This window comes from Metopolophium dirhodum, chromosome 6 (genome assembly GCF_019925205.1).
Source record: "Metopolophium dirhodum isolate CAU chromosome 6, ASM1992520v1, whole genome shotgun sequence".
NCBI lineage: Eukaryota > Metazoa > Arthropoda > Insecta > Hemiptera > Aphididae > Metopolophium > Metopolophium dirhodum.
The window spans coordinates 16,522,712-16,545,475 of record NC_083565.1 but is presented as its reverse complement, the minus strand read 5'-3'; the positions used below and the strand labels follow the sequence as shown (position 1 = coordinate 16,545,475).

General features: G+C 29.3%; 2 protein-coding genes across 2 annotated transcripts in view; one reads left to right on the top strand and one right to left on the bottom strand.

The window, feature by feature from the left end:
* The window catches only part of LOC132946186 (uncharacterized), a 115,605-nt gene that overhangs the window by 72,765 nt on the left and 20,076 nt on the right, over positions 1-22,764 (top strand). The gene's annotated exons all lie outside the window — the stretch shown is intronic.
* On the bottom strand, positions 3,454-21,525 carry LOC132946741 (probable ATP-dependent RNA helicase DDX31). Its single transcript, XM_061016803.1, has 11 exons — positions 21,053-21,525; positions 20,755-20,985; positions 19,780-20,046; positions 19,485-19,705; positions 18,856-19,114; positions 18,603-18,794; positions 17,990-18,180; positions 17,765-17,825; positions 17,522-17,621; positions 15,832-15,997; positions 3,454-3,654 (listed from the first exon to the last, which is right to left on the bottom strand). Exons 1-11 carry the CDS (start codon positions 21,167-21,169, stop codon positions 3,531-3,533), a joined length of 1,929 nt encoding a protein of 642 aa, XP_060872786.1. The 5' UTR covers positions 21,170-21,525; the 3' UTR covers positions 3,454-3,530.

Sequence of the window (22,764 nt, the reverse complement as noted above, 5' to 3'; positions counted from 1 at the left end):
CATGAAATTTTTATTGCATAGGTATATGCAAAAACCTTTTATAGTAGGTATACTATAAAAGGTTTTTTCCGAATATCCTCTTAAGCATATTATATAGTTATTGATACACATATAGCGCTTATTGGTGCAAGGGTTTAAACGATCACGGCTATAATAATAATATAATTATTATACTTACACCTAGATGATGCACTATACACCCTTAACCGATGACGTATTTTGGCGCTCTATAGATTGATCGAAAACGATTTTCCGTTCCCCGTAATTTCGATGTTCGGATCTCACGCCCCTAGACCACCCCCGACTAAATCGTCTATATACATCCCTCAAAATACCTCAGCAATGTACATAGCGCTGCGATCAACGAGAGTGTTTAAGAAGATACTAATAATAATACACGAGCGCATATTATCCAGTATATTATATTATATTTATTATGTGGCGCGCGTGGTAATATTAATAATAAAAAAAAAACTTTTCGACTTTAATATTATATCATACTACAATATTATCGTTACGGTTGAAATAATTAAATTTGGCCGGTTGTCTGACTGGATTAATGGCGTCGCCACTATATAATATTACATATATGTGGCGCGCGCGTATAATATTATAATAATATAATAGGTATACAGGCGACGATATACCGCAGCAGCGAGTATTTCGGAATGACGGAGTAACTATCCAAACTATATTATCGTATATTGATTATTAAACAATGATTTTATGATTCACTGAGAAAACTTTGAAAAATGCACTAAAAAAGTCGGGATATGCATAATATCCAATATTATACATAATAGCATACGTATACATGATATATTATGCGGCATCATTAATACTGCAGTAGTGCAGTATATAGCCACTTACATATTATATTTTATTCGGTGAAACATACAGTGATCAAGTGGGAAAAAGCAGTTGAACATGATTTTTATTTTTATCTTGTTAAATGTTTGATAATAGTGAATAACGCAACGGGAAGTATTAAAATTCATAGAAATATATATTTTGTTAGGTGACATGTCGCTGGCACCCCCAATTTCGAATTTCGGATCCAAATCCGGGGCGCCGTCGTTTGTGCATCGTTAGTGTACACCCACTATAAAGTTTGTATATTCATCTATAAGTGGCGTATTACTTTATTTTATACAAATGTTCTGTTATTTAAATTATACATTTCCAATATATTATCGTCTTTGTTTAATGAATTTACATATCTTTCAATATATTGACAATACCCGTATATAGGCGCATTGCCAAATTTGAAAAACAGTCTTGAAGCTAAGTATATAAGACGTATAATAATTGAGGGCCTGAGGCATATCAGCTATACTCGTTCATACAACCGCAATACATTTTCCCTTATTGATAAAAACAAATTTTTCGTGACTTACCTATTATCCGATACTTATATACTTTGAGGGTGCGTGCTATACAATAAGTTGGTACTTGATAGTATATTATAAAAACATTTGCTGGTTGAGGTGGGGGTTAGATTCCCAAAGTATCCACCTAGTTGCGTCTATATACCTATAACTCGAAACGGCGTGTCAGTGATGACGATATCATAATTTATTAATTATTCAAATAATTTAAACGTCGAAATCGACATTATACAATATTGTTCTCGTTTATACCAAAGCGTATAATAAATACACGTGTTTACAGCACGCGATATATCTCGCGGAGGGTCTTTTATTGTGTCGCAATAATATTACATATAGTTGCCGTGTCGTCGTGTCTATTATATTAATAATAATAATAATAATAGGCAGTACGATTATTTGAATAAAATAAAGACTCCTCTGCGGCAGTGCGTATATTATATTATTACCTTTATAATAATATTATATTATTAAAATCTAACGCGGGCGCGCTTGTGTGTGTTATCGCATGTGATTGAATCGGACAAAACACCGCTACCGGCGGCGGCGGCGGTGGTATTCTCTCATTGTAGTGGCACATTACAATTAAAATTCATCACGTTACACACGTGTATATATATATACACACACACACACACACACACACACACACACCTATACGAATAAAACGATAGACACCTGATGGCCTGCCGCCGCCTATATATCGCGCTCTATAGTCATTAATGGAAAACGCTTAACAAAGTACCGATCTGACGATTGCTACTACCTCAAAGCTATCTAAAATTTCGATTATTATTATCGTTAATATCCTTGGCGAGGAAAAGACACACACGGGTGAGGTCATTGATTTAACCTTGAGCCTTGGGCTAAGAAAATGAGTGAGTGCGTGTGTGTGTGTGTGTGCCTATATACCTAGGTAGTATGGGTAGGTACACGTCATGTGTGTACGCACTGCAGTGTGTGCCGTAACGTCGCGCGTCGTCTTCGTCGAAGGCAGTGGACCATCACTTGGCCAATTACATAATTTGTCCCTTTAATAAAATAATAATTTTATATAACGCACGAGTAATGATAAATTATTGCAATAGTGTATACACGCCTCTCCAACCTCTGGATATAATAATATAATACCGTGTACATAAATTATGTTGTCATTTTCGACCACATCATTGACTACATAATATATTGAGTATTCGAGTGTATACTGTATAATACGTGTATAATGTAGTATCGACTGTAAAGGGTGATTCGCCAAATATGTTCAACCAATCACCCCCATTATTTCCCTTTAATAAGGAAATTATTCAAATCCTGATATTTTTGATTTTCACTTTTAAGAACCATATTTTCAAAATCCTTAAAAAATACGAATTATCCATATAATAGTTATAATAGCATAATAGGTAATATTATAATATTATATACCTGCCGACGTGTGAATGTATAGCGTTGATTCACACTTTACAGCATGATCATAGTACCTAATCAATTAATAATAAAAAATTAAAATGGGATTGTGAAATGCTCATAATTCGTTCCATTGGGGGTATAGGCGCGCAACGTAACGAAGTACAAGATAATAACGCGTAAACAAATACCAGAGTACGAGTATAATATTCAGTTTACCAGTTGTTATACGTCTTGTTTTCAAACCTTATTATACGTCTACATAGACAATGTGTACGAATAATATATATATTTTTTGACCACATTACCTCGTTATATACGACTCGCCATTCGTATATTATGTATAAAATAATAACACGTGTCGAACTCTCAGTACGCCTACAAAAACATTTCAAACCATCATTATGAACGACTCACGCAAAACTATAATAATAATACGCATTCTTTTTTCTTTTTCTTTTTTTTTTTTTACTAAAACCGTACAATATTAGCGTTCGAATTTTGTAAATAATTAGCGATTTCTGTTACAGTTATAGTTGTATATTTTATAATATGCAATTATAACAATTGCACGTCTATTGCACGTCTTGTCCGTCTCCGTAATCTAAATCGTATTTAAAGAAATAACTAAACAAATAAAAATAATAAATCATTTTGGAAAAATCTGTCTTTATTGTGTGTCACAACAGTTGTCGATTACATAAACACAAATTAATGTACGAGTAGTGTCCGTTTTCAATTCATCTTCCTTTTTTTCGCCTTCATTCCACTTTCGAACTCTGAAGCCGATATAGCCTTATCAGATTTTCGTTTCTTAAACAGGGCGCCACTGTCGGCCTTAGGAATTTTTCTTTGATTTCTGTAAAACAATAATAGTGAACAGCAATTGTTAATATTATATCGATATTATATATAAAAGATAAACACAAAATTTTCTAATTTTCTAAACTCTTAAGTACGATAAGTGCATTAAAGTCAAATTGCATCTAAAAAACGTTTAAAACATAACCTATCACGATGTGTATTGTACATAGGTATCGCCGTTGCCCAAACTAACCCCTTCTACGGTGTTTCGTCATTTATGTATACCTCCAAAATATAAAACTCACCGTCTACGCAAGACATAAATATATGTGGCACTGCAGTGAGTACAGGAGAATGATTTTTATTTTAAATTCGGTTAAATTTCCATATCTGGACATATTATGCCATAATATGGTATCGAATTCTGGAGATTGGAAAACACATTTAATACAAACAAAAATATAAAACCCTTCAATCCCGTGTCCTCTGCGTTAGGTATAATATATTATGTCTCAAACGAAGAAATCATATAGGTATACGATAATATGGCGAAATGGCGATTTATAGAAATCGTCTCCAGAACCATACTCAAATCCTCCGATCGCAGACTATTATATTATTAGCGTATAATCAATCATCTTCCTGGCAATCCAACTCGCCGGCTAAAAATAGGAAATGGGATCTCATATAATATAAGATAATTGAGTAAATAGACTTCCTGAGTTCCGTAAACGACTCGCGTTTCACCGGTCGTACAGAATGCATTATGCTGCAGCGTGCGTTTATGCTCAATTAATTAATTTCTTTTTTATACGACATGTACGGATTGTATATTTTTCCTGAATAAAAAATTCGCGTTTACAGATGCAGTGACCCACGCCACTGGTTTTCACGGAGGCGAGACACATCTGCGACAACGTCAACCGGCTATACGACGGCATAGTACGCACAATGCGCATAATAATAACAATAATAATAATAACTCATTATGTACCAAAATATATTGTTGTACAGGGTGATTCACCAATGTCTTCCTTTAATAATGTTTTTATTTAAGTCCCGAGTTTTGGAATTTTAAAGTTTTAAATTTGCTGATCAAATTGGCCTCTTTTTCAGATCTTGGGTAGTTGGACACTTGGACCCTCGATTAAATACACATACAGTATAATTTAATTTTTTTTGTTTTATATACCTTGAACACAAGTATAGATTTCTAATCTGGTGTTAATAAGTGGCCCCTTGAAATTGCCTGATCCACAGTTTCCTAACTCTGAATCCGTCCCTGGTTATACACAAAGCCAAATAACTCAATAATAAATAATTCAAATTTCGATTATGAAGCATCAACATTTTCAAAATAAAGTAATTTGATTAAAAATGTACAGGAAAAAGAGTGTGACACAAATCACAATTATTGAAACAAAGAATTTGGTATTGCCACAGGAGATTCCTTCAATGGTATGACAAATCTAACTATTTGAAAATATATAATAATATATACTTAAAAATTCCAAAAATTGAGATTTAAATAAGATTGTTTTAAAGTGAAAATGGAAATGAGCATGGTTGGTGAATCACTCTGTATATTGTTGAAACTTATCGAAATCCGTTTGCGGTTTCACGCGGCCAAAATACACTATAGCACCTGTCTTGGCGACGTCGACGTTCGCATCTGGTACGGCGCTCGCTCGCGGGAGACCGTAGAAAATTTAAATTGTCCGTGCAAAAGAGCCGATTAGTGGCGATTACTAAATATAAAATCGCCCTAGTGATAGCGCGACCTAATTTATAATTTCCTATATACTCTTACAACGATCGCGCTATACCTCGAATAATCGCCGGGAAATTTGTCTTATACTATCCAATCAAACGCGTGCGGTGGGTTGGTGGCGGCGGCGGTGACGGTCAAACGGGTAAATCACGATTGCGACACCTGCACCGATAACGGTCAAATCTAGTTACACAACTGTGAGTGCGTACATATTATAGCTGAACGACACGACTTTTTTTTTATAGACCTTAATTTCAGGGGGTGCTAAAATTGCTAAGAGCCCACAAACCCAAGGGATGATTCCCTCAAACATCCATCAAATAATTCTCATCCCTGCATATCGAATTACCCGACTTCGCCCGAGTTAGAGTTAATCTATTTTTCTATCGTTTTCAGTTTTGCTTCAGTTGAAATATATGTATACAACAGGTACAAACACAATTACTATGATTAGTGTCACAATTTTTCACTTCTTAATTTTGAACATAGTGTTGATGTGTATAAACAAAAAAAACTAGAGTCAGATTCAATTAATGCTTAAAAGCTAACATGAATCCAATATCTTTAAGACATTCGTTTAGGCATTCGTCTTTATGTATTACAATAAAAAATATGAGGACATAACTAAATATAGGTAACTGCCTAAATTATTAATTATTAATACAATCGAAGCCAACAATTTTTGTTAGGTTTTTACATATTTACACCACGGCTACCGACCAACTGCATTTTAATTGCTTTAAATATTTTTCTTTAATTATTATACTATATACTTTTTTATAATTTTGAAACAATAGTCGTAGTCTTTTAGTCAAGTTTGAAAATATGTTATACTTCAGTTAAACTGTAGTGGCATTTTTTAGTAAAGCGATTTTTTATTGCATTCAAAATTTGATTAAATTAACTTACTTTTGTAACTAATTAATAAATGTAATATTTATATTTTCTAATACTAATGCTGAAATATTTTTAAAAACCGCATCATACATTATCTATCATTATCTGCTACATAAATCTAGCTTGCTTGTACCTATATAATATTATCTTCGTATTTTAAAAGTATTATGAGAATGTCGACAAATAACTACAATTTCGGGACTTTCAGTAACATATTATAACGATATATAATATTAGTAACGATATAAAGGGAGCATGTCAGTCGACAGTCGTGAGTTCTACGTATAGGTAGGTACCACATAATATAATCATGTATAAAAGTATGGGTTGTACTGGGTTGGGGGAGAGGGATGCGGCGCATATCCTTTTGTTTTACACATCCAATATGTATAAGACTTATATTATTATCACTATTGTCATTATTGTTATAATTGTGATATGGTCGAGATCCAGTTGAGAAATTAATGGACGACGAGCGACGAGCGTCTCGAACAATAAATAAATTACTGTTTTGAAAGGCGCTTTTGTTGTCGTCGTGTGTGCTCACGCACGCCCGATGTTGACTATCATTATTAACAACCGCGAGATTAAGCGCAACACAACACCCTACTTTATATCACATACATGCGGCGCCGAGCATTACTGGTGATGTTTATTTTTCAAACGTTTCTCATCATTTTCACCGGGGGGTTGCGTCTAATAAACCCTCTCCGCACGCCACGTCCTGAAGAAATCCCTATTATACGGAAAACTCGCTCCGCGCAACGACGATAATTTATCAATACAATTTGCGCATCTCACGCGCGTTATAAAACCAGGTACTCCGTCTTAATACCTAAATCTAATGTAGTGTTTCGTCCTTGCAAACAACCGCCAACAATATAATAACGCGTCATACGCGGGGCGAAATCCCACCCTTGCATTAGATACGCCATAGTAAATGATAATCGGAATAAAAATCTTCGTAAAAATATATTTCTATGAATAATAGGTACAAAATATTAAATTATGAAATACCTAAATAATAATGGTCAATAAATAAATTGTTATTGCACCGTTTTCTTATACTTTGACAATAATGGGAGAACTTCAAATGTAATTATATTAAACAAAATATTATTGTTTGAAAATGATAATATAAAAATAAAAGTAAATTAAATTGTATTCAATATATTAAAATTATATAGGTACCTAGCTTTTATTTTTTAATTTTCATTAACACTTATGTTAATAACATATTATATGCAATATTTAAATAAGATAAATTCATCGTTAATACCTATACCTATACATACTTGTAATTAAATATTTATATTGTTGTATTTATCAAACGTTTAAAAAATATTAATTATTCAATCTCTTTCATTTAAAAATGCTATAATGTGGATAATATTACGAATTTTGGGAATTTTTTCTCTGGGGATTTAATACAAACATTCAACGGAATATTAAGTATTAAGTGTTAATCAATATAGTTTTTGAATTTGCCAATTAATACAATACATAACATTTTAATTTACAACTACTGACAAAATATATATAATAGAGTTCAGCAAAGAATAATTTCATTAGAAAAATTTAATGATTATTTTACTCTCTTACAGATTACAGATATATAATCTACATAATGATATACAACTAAACAATTTGAATTTAACTTGCACTGTGTCTGTTCTTTAATTACCTAATATATAATCGAATTACCATCATATTTTTCATACATAATTGACCTCCCATGGCAAAATTAATAATAAAAGTGTAATATAACACTAATTAATTAATTTTAGATTTTGACACTGTATATACCTATATATATTATTATTACGATTGATTTGATTAAATTAGTTACATTGATGTACACCTACACTTAATACATAACAACGGTGTAGCTATAACCATTTCGTTTTTTAGCAGACTATTTAGGCGAAACCATGTTATATAGAATAATGCTACTAAACGCGCCGCAATGGTATATAATATAGGCATATACCTAGTTACAATATTTATACAGTATAACACTATAAAAATGCATAAAAAAAAAAAAATTCTAAAATTTTTTTAAAATTTATTGATAAACTATAATAGGCCTAGGACGAGTGAATAAAAAACCAACCATTGTCTCGGCATAATGTTTATTAGTCGTCAACAAAAGAGGATCGGGAAAAGGCCCCCGAACCATTTTAATCATTATAACACAATTGATGATGATGGTAATGATAATAATAATAAGTGAGGCAGCAGTTAATAACGTGTCTATATCTGCTGGTGGAGTATATAATATGTATCAAGTTCTACGCTATACAATAGTGATCGAGTGAGTATGTGCGCGGATCAAACAAAAGGGTGTGATGCGGCGATAATGATGAAAGGATTTCGTCAGACGGGAGCTGCGACCGATAAACACAGGACCGATGGGGGGCAGACTATGAGAACCCCTGCAGCTACCAGAATTTAAAAACCTTCTTCTCCGTGTATCTATACGGTATACATACATATATCCTTTTTGTGTTTAAATTTTTTTTCTTCCTCGCGCTTGCATTATAAACAATGCGATTGTTGTTCGATTATAATCAGTGTGCGTCGAGAAATTAATAAGTTTTTAAACAGCGTCGACCCCGGCGGGCGGCAGACGAAACGAATTTTTAATCCAACTCCGGGAATCGAAAATATCACGAAAAAACTACTAGGTAGGCATCTACCTATATATGTGTATCAAGTAGGTATAGTATCAACGCTCGACTTAGGCAGGGTTCGTCTATACGTATTTATAAATCGCACAAAACACACACACACTATAATATATTAATACATTACTGTATTATTATAAAGAACCGTTTTTACCGCGGGTGTGATTTTTCTTTTTTTAAATATAGTCATTTTAGTTATAAAATTATTTATTTTTTAACAGTTAAAAGCCATGTTTATTCTTACGAATTTTTAAATTTATGTTTCGCTATTTTTGTATTTTTAAGCGCGTGTTTCCTGTAATTTTTACATATTAAATCGAGTCATGTTTACATCATATGCCCATTCCAACATTTATTAAATTCTAACAAGATATATTAAATCGTTAAAAAATTACGTATTATGAACCAAAATAAACTTGACACGTTTTTATTTTAGGTGCTCGATTTTTCAAGTGTATACAGATTTTAAATCATGGATATACCATATAGATACTTTTATAACAAAAACATATAGGTAGTGGGCGTCGAGTGTATACTTCGTCATTTAGTCGGTCACTGTAAAGGATGTGTTAAATTTGAAATCAATGATAAATCATTGCATACGAAAAACGGAAACTAAACGGAAACGGTGAGTTAAACATTATTCTATGGAGATGTTTTACTATTTATTTAATATATAACTATTAGTTATTTGTTTTTCTATTAGTAATAATACAGTAGGTAGAACTTATTTTTGTCCAAAAAAATCACATCCATTATAAAATAATTATAATATTGTTATTTACTTATATATTAAGTCAAATACCGATGTACTATGGTACGGTGTGAATAAGAACGTGGTATAAATAACTTAAAATTAGTCTAAATATTTTTAAAATGTCATTGTGTAGGTATAAGACTAATAGAAAATAATAATTTACGTAAAAGCAAACAATTTTCTGTCGGGTGGCACTATACAGAGTGCTCTCCCAATCTGTCAGTCTCGCTATGTAGGTATGTATTGTAACCTAAATCAAAATTACTTATTATTGTACTTAATTTGTGTATAGATTGTAATTATAATTTAATAAAAAATTAAACATTATATTATAATGTCCCAACGATTTATGTTTTTGAAACAACAATTTAATTAAAATTGTTATTTTTCGTTTCAATATACATATAGTTAGCCAATTGCATCAACATTTGAGAAATCGTTATTAATAAAATGTTGACATTGTATTCTTGTAAGAACAACTTAAGAGGAACGCTGTATTAAATGTTCAAGTTTTTTAATTTTTTACAGACATAAAATTCGTCATGCATAAATAAAAAAACAAACTAAAAAGTCGACAGTTTCAAATATCTATAATTATAGCACAAAAAGAGCTTCTATACAAATATTTAGTGAACATTTCAAGTATCTGAACATATTGAGAATTTACTTTTCATCCCACCCCCCTCCTTCCACCACAAGCCTAAACGTACTAACTAGATCACATTTGCTACCAGAAATCACTATAAAATTTAAGATTGAAGCCTTTTTACTGATCAAAAGGTGATAATTAAATAAACACAATGAATAAAAATAATTAGGGCTTAGGGCTAAGGGCTTTCAATGTTGTTGACAAAAATGATACCGATAAAAGTAGTAAGTATTTTTTTTAGAAAAAATGTTATCTTTATTTTTAAGAACGTTAATACTTTTTGAAATAATGAGTGTCTTACGTTAAATGGATCACCCGGTATAAACGATGCGTTCTCCGGTAAAATGAGTTTACATACAGCGTGTTAGTAATAAACTGCTACAGAATTCCGTAACTATATACACATTACACATACTGCGACAGTGCGGCAAATTACACGTTGTTAGTGAAGAAAAAATTATTGTAAGTGTCCAAGATCAAAATTACTGGTGATTTGTCAGCAGAAATTAACAAGGGAAATAAGGGAAATAATTTAATGGGCTGTTGTGATATTGCCAAGAAATAAATGAAACGCGTTTTGAAAGATTTATTCGGGTGCAATTATATGATATTATATAGTGTTTTGTTGTAGATATAATAATATCTATATCAAATCGAGACGAATATATAATGTAACCCGTTTGTCTATTATATACTGCAGTGTGTTACCTGTGTCTTTCTTCTCTCACTTATTTATACCAAACTATATAGGTACTATATGTATTGTTATATTATATATTTATACATCGATAAATAACGCGCATTGACGACGGTGTATATTTAAATATGAATAGTAGGTGATAGGTACTATAGCTAAACGCAATATCTTCACTATATTATATATTAACCGTGGACGGCTACCATAAGTTAGTTGACCGATGATGATGATAAACATGATCAGACTAGGAAGATTATTGTACTACTATATTATATACAGTTTCGTTACATAATATATTAATATACCGTTTGAATAGTTGCCAGGGAGTCTTTAGGACGAACTGCTGCAGATCAAAGGATTGGGGTGAGAGTTGCTCCAAAAGTTAACGGTAATATTATGTCCTTTGATTAATTTTTTCTTAAAATTCGTTAAAAATCAAAACTATAATAACTGTGTACGTTTAAAAATGTACGTGGTAGGTATATTGGTATTATAACTATATAATCTGCAGCTTTCCAGCTCTGAAAAACCATTTTTTCGGCTTCGCTGCAGAATTTAATATGTGTTTGTAAATTATATTGTCCTTCGAGTTTTCAGAATTTTTTTATCGAATTTATGGTTATTGTTTTATACTATCATGATATATGCCTGTATAATATAGGTACACATATCAGATGTTTATTTTTCCCTGTTGAATGTTGGTATAAACAATTTATATAGTGTAAATACATAATATACGTAAAAATAATCGGTAATACTATTTGATACCAAAAAAATTCTTACAATATAATAATAATACATGCCAAAATAAAAATGATTTAAATATACAACTAACTATATGTATTTGCTAATTCATTAGCAGTCTAATTAGCCGTCATAATTACGGTTACTCGTCCATATAAAACAAATAACGGATGTAAAGTTATTTAAACATTTTTTTTTAGAACTTTAGTGGGTGTTGATTAATGCAACCATGATCGTATAAAAATGTTTTTTCACATTTTATGTCTTGTTCGTTTTAATATATTATATTAATGGTAGGTATAATAATATAAAAACCAGACGACACCAATTTGATAATTATTACTTAAATATAACAAATATAATATATCATAGTAACTATATTATGTATACTATGTGTTAAGAGCTTAAGACTAATATGTATTATATATAAGTATACCTTTTGGTATATTAGATTCGTAAATAATTTCACGACAAAACACAGATAACTGCACGGTCTCAATGTCATATCCTAGTATCCTACTGACTCTCGACGGGGTAAGTGACATATTATACATGTTTTTTTTTTCAACGATTGTCACAAGTTGTAAACTATATAACTATATATACGAATACCTATGTCCTATACGGTCTACAATAGTACAATGCTATTATAAATACATTCATGGTAAATAAATTATTAGAATACTTTCATTTATATTTTTTAAGAGTTTATCAAAATATATTATAGGCGTACGGTCGATGGAAAAAGGACAAGAAAAATGTTCCAATCGTCCTTGAAGATTATGTGGCGCATATGCGGTTACATAATCGGGAAACCCAAGGCGCACATCCAATCGGTAATTGGTCCGAGCCAAATAATTGGATATCTTATTGTTGTTTACCCTTCCCCTCGGTACCCAGAGCCCGATTTTCCAGCTGAACCGCTCCGACAATAACAATTGACCTGTAACCAAAATCTTTTCAAGTACGCATCGCCTAGGCATTGTTGCTACAAACTGTAGAACTAATAACAAAATAAATAACAATCGGACCTCATATTATATATTATTATGACTTGAGACGACGAAGACACAATATCTATAAAAGATCGTTTCAGAAACGTTTCATCTTCCAGCCGGAAAATTAAAAAAATAATCCTATGACGCAGCTTAAGACGTATAATATATTATGTATGGAAAATATTATTATTACATCATATTAAATCAGTAACAAGCCTGACAACAACACAATGTAATTCTTTTTCATTTTAAATTATATAGTACACAGTAATTTCTAAAATATGGGCACTTAATTTCCATTGGTTATATCGTGTTATATTGTGTAAATATTACTTAGGTAGCTTATACAAAAAAAAATTCTAATGACAAATAATAACTACGACAAAGTTTAACAAAGAATTAAAAATAAACTATTAAAAAATTTGATATCATAAATAAATAATGAATTTATCTATTAATTTAGATGAAGGTAAAAGAGAAATAATTGAAATCACTAATCAGCCACCTAAAATTTGAATTGGATTAAGTGCTGAAGTACGGAAAATGAACAGTTGGTTAATGCTCATGAGCATATAAGCACATTAGTAAATAGAAATACAGTTAGTTAAAATTTAAAAATAAAATCTTTGAATTTTTAAGTAAATAATTTCATAATCACTTTTTAGTTTTTGAGTAAACCTTCAATAATGATTTGAAAAATAAAAATACACCACTAAAACAATAAATTTGTCTGTGAATTATATTTCAATACTTGTAAGAATTCTGCTCAGCAATATAATTTAATAGTATCATACATAACACTTAATAGTTTAGAAAAATTGTTACAATTCTACACAAGTACACCAGTTACCTAAGTATATTTCTATGTAAAAAATCAATGAAAACTAGAAAATATTTTAAATATATTGAAATCTATTTTTGTGAAAGTAATAAACATTAATATTTATTTTTTTTTTAATCCTCGTGACTTAACACTGCAGTATATTTTTATTGAGTGCGTAATCACTAATCACTCGTAATCTTATCGGACACTGCACGTCTGCACTACTTTTTTTTATACATCCTGGACAACATTGTAAAAATGTGTTATTACGAATATAATATGGTGGAAATATTTGTATTTTTTAACAATACGTACGGAAACTTTGAGACGGATGTGGAATAAATTAATATACTATTTTTCTAACTTGTAGGCATATCGTTACCGATTTACAGACGATTTCATTTCCTATCGCAAACAATTTTCGTTTACATTGAATTTTCCATTTGTTTGTTGAAATATATGAAACAGTACAGACACGGCAGTACTACCTATGTACAACAATATGCAGGTAGTATAGAATCCATCATCTTAGCCAGGAAAACAAATTAAGAGTAATTTTTCAGTAAGCTGAACACAGTAATCATACTACAATCATTTACACAATGGAAAGTGGAGTGTTGGAAGGAAAACCGTTCCATTTTCACACTTTTGCTGTCGTCCTTTGTGTTTGAAATCGATTATCACACAGTTCGGAACAATCGGGTACTTAAGAGAAAAACGGTGCAAATCTTCCAGCCAGAAAAATGAATATTTGTTAACATTTGGTTTCGAGTCGAATGAATAAAGCTGTACACATTAAGTCAGCACCGTGAATATTTTGATTGCTAACATCCTCCCTCCTCTCAGATGTTTTTCTTTTAATATTTTATTTCCTAAAAATAGTTGCAGTAATGCACATCTATATAGTTCTAAATGTTCTAATTTATTTAAATGCTATTGGTGTGGTACCACATTGGTACCCTAGCATAATAGACTATGCCTAATAGTGGTTTACTTAAATACGCCCAAGGTCTAATCGCTTATTATTCTTAAATTGTTGATTAACACATAAAATATATTTATTTATTACAAATATTAAAGTACTGCAATTTGATTACCTTGAATATAATATGACATAACTAACAGTAATCTATAATGAAACGTTTTAAGGCCAAAAATAGTTTCACTTAACGTTCATAGCACTAACAATCGTATCTTATGAATCAATTACCTGAACCAAAGAAAATAAAATGTTTAAAAAATAAACTTAAGAGTTGTATTTTCAATAACAATTTTCCAGTCCACCAGACCTTAACAATATTACAACTATAACTGGACAAATCATGAGCGGTTGTGAAAAATCATTTCAAATTGTATAAAATTCAGTTAAATTATTGTCATTATTGGGCTAAGACTAAATAAATAACATTATGATTAATGTTACATGTTTAGAGAGGTATAAATGCATATATTTTAAAAGTTAATGTCTAGAAATTAGAAATTTAATGCATACAAAGACTAAAATACTTAACAAAGTGAAAATGAATACAAAAAAATATTTACCCTCAAATTTCTCAATAATTTCAAAATGATATACTAATTCATTATACCTACTAGCCAGCTTTAAATTTAATTACTGAAACCTACAAATTCTCTACCAAGGTATTGAATTTTATTTTATTAAATTTACTAACATATTTAGCAATTAACTATGTTTAAAACAAAGTTTTATTATTGATCTAAATTATTATATTATTACAATAAAACTAATAAGTAAAGAAATTGTTACTTAAATATATTATGTCCTTTGGTAACCTATAGATGTTTAACACACCAAAAGTTGTTATTATTCTCATTTAGTATTTTATCTTTTTCAAACAATTAATCACAGTTTATATACTACTGAGTATAATATTACAAGATATTTAAAAAATGATATGCATTTATATGCCATATATTATTATAATATATTAATAATTTATGTATGTAAAAGTAAAGATGTATCCATATTTCTTTTTACATTTTGTTTTAAAAAAAATAGTTTGAAAAATTGTTAGATATCAAATACTAATAATATAACTGACATTGTACAATGTTCATAAAACAATAATGAAAGAATTGTTTTGTAGAAAAATTATTTTTATATTTAAATATTGATACATCTTTATTCTTGTTTAATTTAATTATAATAAAAAGTTTAAGTAAGTGTAAGTTAATAAGGTTTACTAACTTCATTCTAGGATCTTTCTTTGGTTTACCAATTCCTCCAATTATTCTTGGCGCATCTCGTATGGCAAAGCTCTTAGCGTAGTGACCAAGATGGCAATCTTTGAAGTTAAAAACTTCTCGACTACTTTTTGGATAACTTGCATAAGATCTAACCCATGACTTGAAAGCTGTAATGCAAAATTAAATGGTAAATATTTCAGTATTCAATAATAGCAATAATTATAAGTGAAAATTAGTATTGTGTAGATAATATATAATCTAATATAATCTAATATAGATTTATAATTTATTATTTAATATTCAATGTTACTCAATGGTTTAATATCCATCAAGTTATGATATTTAAGAGGACGTTATCCATGCATTTTTTGTCTCCGTCTTATACATGTACAACATGATAAAATTTTTGTACACTAGTTTCAATAGTGTGCTGTTAATTTTGATATTATAGTGAATTGACCTATTATCAAACTTTTTGTAAAAGTTTTTATTTTTTTGATATAATTTATATAAAAAAAGTTTCAAGTTTGAAAAACACAAACAATAATGGTTTTTGAAACAGTAAGAACTTTTTTCATATGCGTGATATCAAAAAAATAAAAACAACGTTGCACAAGCCAAAGTTCTCTTTTTTATATGGTGAAAATATTGTTTCTTAGTTATGACTGTAGCCTTCTCGGTTCTTTCCCGCACAAAATACTTTTTTTTCTATGTTGTACATTTGTAGTACGTAAGACGTCCTCTTAAAATATCAAATAAAAGCCAACGCTTAAGCACAGATAACATTCTTACCTAAAAGTTTGATAAATAATATCACTCTAATATCAAAAGTAACAGCACACTAATGAAATTAGTGAACAAAAATTTGTTATGCCGTACATTTGTAAGACTGAGACAACAAATGCATGGGCTTAGCCCCCCAAAGTATTTCCTAACTTGACCTATAAATATAATAAATTATGTTAGTACATGTTAATTGATATTTCTAGATATCCCCATCCTCATAGATTTTTGACCAAATTTACGCCTATGTGTCAGACGTTTTACAATGTTCTTAAGAAGACACCACATGGCCATTTGTTGTCTTCGTCTTACAAGTGCGTAACATAGCAAATTTAATAACTCATAACTCACATTTTTAATTTACGCTATATTATATATGCAAGACTTACTAAAAAATGAACTATCGTAAAAAACCCACATACAAATACAGATAATCTACATACCATCAAGTTTCATAATAGGTCGATTCACTGTAATTTTTAAACTGATTTTAAAACATGTTCTGCCGAGCGTAAATTGTCTATGTTATTCACTTGTAAGACAGAGACGACAAATAACTATGTAACGTGCTCTTAATCAGCCAAAAAAAACTATAACCATGGTTCTCGGTGTTATTGCTATTTTACAATTTATTTTATGCCTATTAAAAATGACTAATAATTAATCTTCTCAGTGTATTTATTATAGTGGTAAATAATTTTATTTTTTTTTATAGAAAGAAAAAATTTCAGGGAGGTTAGAACCTTAAAACATTACCCCTGTGGCCTACATGCACCACTTGATTTAAACCTTTAAGTATTAAACGTTTATTAGATTACCTAAGTACTGAATTACAACTAAAATATAAACAATAGTATATTAAATTAATTCTTTCACAAATACCAAAAGTATTTAATAATAGTATATACCGTTGCACCCTAATTCATGAAGACGATCTTGTTCAAGTACTGCTGTTTCAAAGCGAGATTGTAATACATTGGCTGCCATTTCAGCTGTTTTCACATGTTCCTAATAAAAATGATTATATTTATTTTCAATTACTAAAATAAAAGATAACTTTTGCAAATAATAATAATAAGTTTAATTTTGAGTAAAATAAATAAAAACAATAAATTCAAGTGTATCTTGATTAATAATTTTAATATACTTACACCTTCAAATTCCATTGTAAGAATTGATGTCAAACATTTATCCATTTTTAATTCAGAGGCTCTAAAATGTAAGAACAATAATTTACTACTTTATTATAATATAATAAAATAATTACTAAAAGTAAATTGTTATTAAAAATTTCTTTAGCCTTAAATGTAATTTAAATGTTTTTAAATTTCTTTAAGAGTTATGATCTATTATTAATATTTGATTCAAGAACTTACACAATAGAATGATCTTGAAGTTTAGCTATAAACATAGCTTCATGTGGTGTCAAAAATAATGTAGCTTCTCCCTTCTGCCCGACTCTAGCAGTTCGACCAACTCTATGAACATAATCTGTGGGTGTTATTGGAGCATTGTACTGTATTATTCGATCTACTAACGGTAAATCTAGACCTCTTGATGCCACATCCTAAAACAATTCAATAATTAGTAAATATCATAATCTAACCACCATATTACCATACACAAATAAAATACACATTTACTTAGTAAAGCTATTTTTTTAATGATAGTAAAAATTATAAATGCTTAATATTTCAAGCATTATAATAAATAAAATATTTTTATATAAATTAATTTTGGAAGTAAAACTCAAAACAGCAATAAAAAAGATGCAATAGAAATATTTTTAGTTATACATTTAGATGTAACATACAATGAATATTTGTAGGAAAACTTTATTCATTTTATATTGATAATTTGTATTTATTGTTTGAGTTCATTAAAATATACTGTTATAAAGTATACTATCTTTTTTGAATTAAAATTAACCATAACTAAATAATTCAACCAACTCTTAACATACAAGTTAAATTAAAATGAATAACATACAGTGCAAAATAAAACTCCATGATTTGCAGCCTTAAACGATTTAAAAACTTCCATACGTTCTACTTGAGTCATATTACCATGGAGTTTGAACATGGTTAAGCAAGTTAGTACAGTGGTTAATAATTCTGTATAAAAGTCAACCATATCTTGAGTGGCCATAAAAACTAATGTTTTGCTTGAAATTTGACCTTTCTGTAAAAATTAATGTGTTTATTAATAAGTTTTTTAATTTTTTAATTAAATTAATCTTTACTTGTAATTTTTGTAACAAAACACCAGAAAGTGTAACTAGTCTTAATTTAGGAGGAGCTAAAACATAATATTGTAAAAGACTGTCTGGTATTGCCATGCATTCTGAATCTGTATTCCCTATTGAAGACGCATCAATGTAAACAGGATCTTTCAATGACAATCCTGCAAGTCGCTGCACTCCTTCAGACAAAGTAGCTGATAATAAGGCTGTTTGTCGAGGCACAGACTCATCACGATGTTCATCAACGACAGATAAAATACTATAACACAAATACTTAAATAAAAAAATCAAGATTACAATATAAACTAGTACCATACCATTGATTAAATATATTAATCAATGCCTATACTTCATAGCAGTGGAAAGGCGTGAGTTTTTAGGTTGGGGAGACATTGAAAAAAAATCAAGCATAATGACAATATTATTGATACTTATATATTTTAGACAATATCACACAAGAAATAAAGAAACTTTAATATAAAAACCAACCATTATAATGATTTTGCGGTGGTAGATTACTGAAAAATAAAATAAATGGTCTCATAGCGATCATATATCATAGCTCATAGCTTGCCACTACTACATAGTACATACTTCAATTACTTTTTCAGTTGAAAGAATATCCTTACCTTGTAATATCTTTTTCATATCCAAGATCCAGCATTCTATCAGCTTCATCAATTATCAACCATTGAAGTGATTTAAAAGATATTGACTTGGTATTCTGTGCATGGTCCAATAATCGTCCCGGTGTTCCTATAAGTATTGTGATGCCTTTTCTCATACGTGCTTTCTCAGATTTTCTTTTTTCACCACCCGTAAACATACCAGGTACAAGCCATGTGTAAGGCTACAAAATTATTAATAATATATTAATTTTTATTAATTTGATATTTATAATTCTGTATATTTTTATAACCTTACTTTTAATAACTTGATAAAATTTTCATAGGTCTGTAATGCTAATTCTCTGGTTGGCAAAATAATTAGTGCCCTAAGGCCATCAGTTCTAGATAGTTTTGGTCGAATCTTATGTAACGACTCAATAAGCGGAACAGCGTACGCAAATGTTTTACCACTACCCGTCTCAGATTGAACCATTGCATCTTTACCAGATTGTAAAACTGGAATTGTTTGACTTTGAACTGTTGTCAATTTTGTCACTCCTAACGTTTGTTCCAAATTTGCAACCTATTGTCAGAGAAAAAATGAAAAATTATTGTAAAGTATAATTATATCTTACAACCTTGGTATTATCTAAATAACATAAATAATAGATAATTGTGTTTGAGACTTTAAGTGTTATGGCCTTATTTCATTAAGTAATTAGAAAACAATAATTTATTTAAATAACACTTAAATACTTGAAAATACACGTTAATAGTAAACAAGAATGAGCTCATCATTCAAACTACAGTCTATAATTTGTTTAACATTTAAATGGACATACCCAAAAATATTAAATAAACAATTTCTAATCAAATAATTATTATGATATTAATTTATATCATAATCTTTTAAACTCAGTAATATTGTTGATATTTTTTGTTTTAAGCTTTGAAATGATATTTAATTAATTTAAATAGTTTAAAATGATCTATTCAAACCAAATTATTTTTACAATATTAACTATGGTTAATGGTATCCCTCATTGAGGCTGAATCTATCATATTAAAATGAACATATTATGATTATCAACTTATTCAAAACCAAAAATTAACCTGTAAGTAGTATAAAACATTTTGGTTCATATGGTTTTCCAAGACTCTAATATTAATTATAGTTGAAAAACTATGATAAATATTAGTACTTTGTGGAAATATTCTAAAGTTAATATATTATCAGGCATTAATAAAGATATTACTAATCATAGAAGAAAAATAGATGTTCTTAACAAACCATATGTGCATGTAGATCGGTTAAATCTTTATATGTTGAAGTCGAAAACAAGGAATTCTTATTTTTGTTACTAGCTTGAATGTCAACTTGTTTATTAAGTATGGCCACAGGTAATTGTACTTCTGGGTTATTTCTGAACATTGAAGACTTGTACCCATTTGTTCTGTCATTGTTATTTTTCTTTTGATAATTTGAATTTTTTCCATTTAATCTGGCATCATTTCCTTTCTCCTGCAAACAGAAAAACAGTTTAATTAGTACTCAACAAAATGTTGTATAGTGTATTAGTTATTTTTACTTTTCTTGAAAAATTTGATCTTCTATTAACACCAAATACTTTTGAATTTACAGGATCCTTTTCACGATTTATGACACAGTCATTTTCTAGACCATCGCCAAACTCGTCACAATTCATATTAAATAGATTATGTAAAATCAGGTAAGACCTAATTGCTTAAAAAAAGTTAATACAAAATGTTGATTCCGCTAGTCGTTAATCGGTATTTGTTATATTGAACATTTTAAACATAAATTAACAAAAATCAAAATACAAGTAAAAAGACGTATCAAATATTACTTCCTATCAGTAAGTAGTAACCTTAAAACAACACGTGCAATCACAATGATAAGAACCACGGGCTTCTGACTGTGATAAGACCGTGATAAGAACAGTACGGCAATGTTAAGTTGTTAACTAACTTTAGTCTCTATAGTCTATTTTATAGTTCACGGAATAACAAATAATTTATTATGTGACTAGTTCTTCATTATTTTATTTAAATTAAACTTACAGCCAGCCCTGTGATATTTATATCATCCATTTTTAGATTTTGGCTAATGTTGACTGATAACTTCACTAATATTTTGGAATTTCTAGTAATACTGTTGACACATTGTAGAATGTATTTAAATCATTGAATATCAATTAACCATATCTATAGAAAATAGTATAGTAAATATCAAAAGATTAATTATATAATAATAATATAATATAAATAGTTTTATACTGAATGAGAACACGGGCAGTTAAATGGATAATATAAAATTACATAGGTATTTATTATTTATCACCATGTCTGTGAAGTTAGCCCCCGAACGTTTAGCGCTTATCAATTCTGATAAGGAAGATAACCGTGTTCCTGCATACTCTATTGCCTATTCTTGTCTTACAAGGAGTTTTAATAAAAATATTTATTTTTCAGATATAATTCAAGATGGATGAATAATAAATATTATTATTATTGAAATTATAATATTATTAAATATTAATAAGTTATATTAATGCAATTAAAACAAATAGAATCTATTATGCACGTTTTTTAACAACCTAATTTTAAAAAAATGATTAAGATTAGAAAATATAACATGGTGAAACATTTTTAAGTATTTTACTATTCCGAAGTAGTACCAATAATACCATAAAAAATTATTATTTTACAAATATCACCTAATATAATACACCTTATAATGTTAATTTAGGTATCAATAGAGTGCAGTAATAACGGGATGATAAAAATATTGAAAAATATTGTATGAAAATAAAAATACAAATCCCTATACAATTATTAAAAACAAGTGATTAGATCGTCTTCAGGTGCAATAAAAATAGTCAATTCAAATCAGCTATACGGACAAAGTTTATATTATCCAGAAACAACCCACCAACGATCTATAATATTCTACAAAACTAATTTAACATTTTGGTAAACAGTGTCAACAATGGGGAATGAGCTTAAACTTAGTTATCTAAATGTCACCCAGTATAATTAAATCATACTATAAGTACCAATAAACTTGATTCTATTTATTTATGTGTTAAATACCTCGCATTATGATCATAAATTATCAAACTATTACAAATAGGCAATAGCTTTTAAAAAATTACCTTTAGTAGGTATTCTTGGAATCACTTAATAACAAACCTTTTTTATTTCAATTTTTTTTCCCAATACTACCAATACACGTAAAGTAGCGGCTATATCATTACTTGTTCACTATCCTAATAAAAGG

Coding starts and splice junctions, on each gene's coding strand:
- LOC132946741 (XM_061016803.1), bottom strand. CDS start 21,169: ATGAATTGTGACGAGTTTGGCGATGGTCTAGAAAATGACTGTGTCATA. Junction 19,115..19,484: donor TATGAAAAAGATATTACAAG/GTAAGGATATTC, acceptor TTTGTGTTATAG/TATTTTATCTGTCGTTGATG. Junction 17,826..17,989: donor CTTCAAGATCATTCTATTGT/GTAAGTTCTTGA, acceptor CTTACATTTTAG/AGCCTCTGAATTAAAAATGG.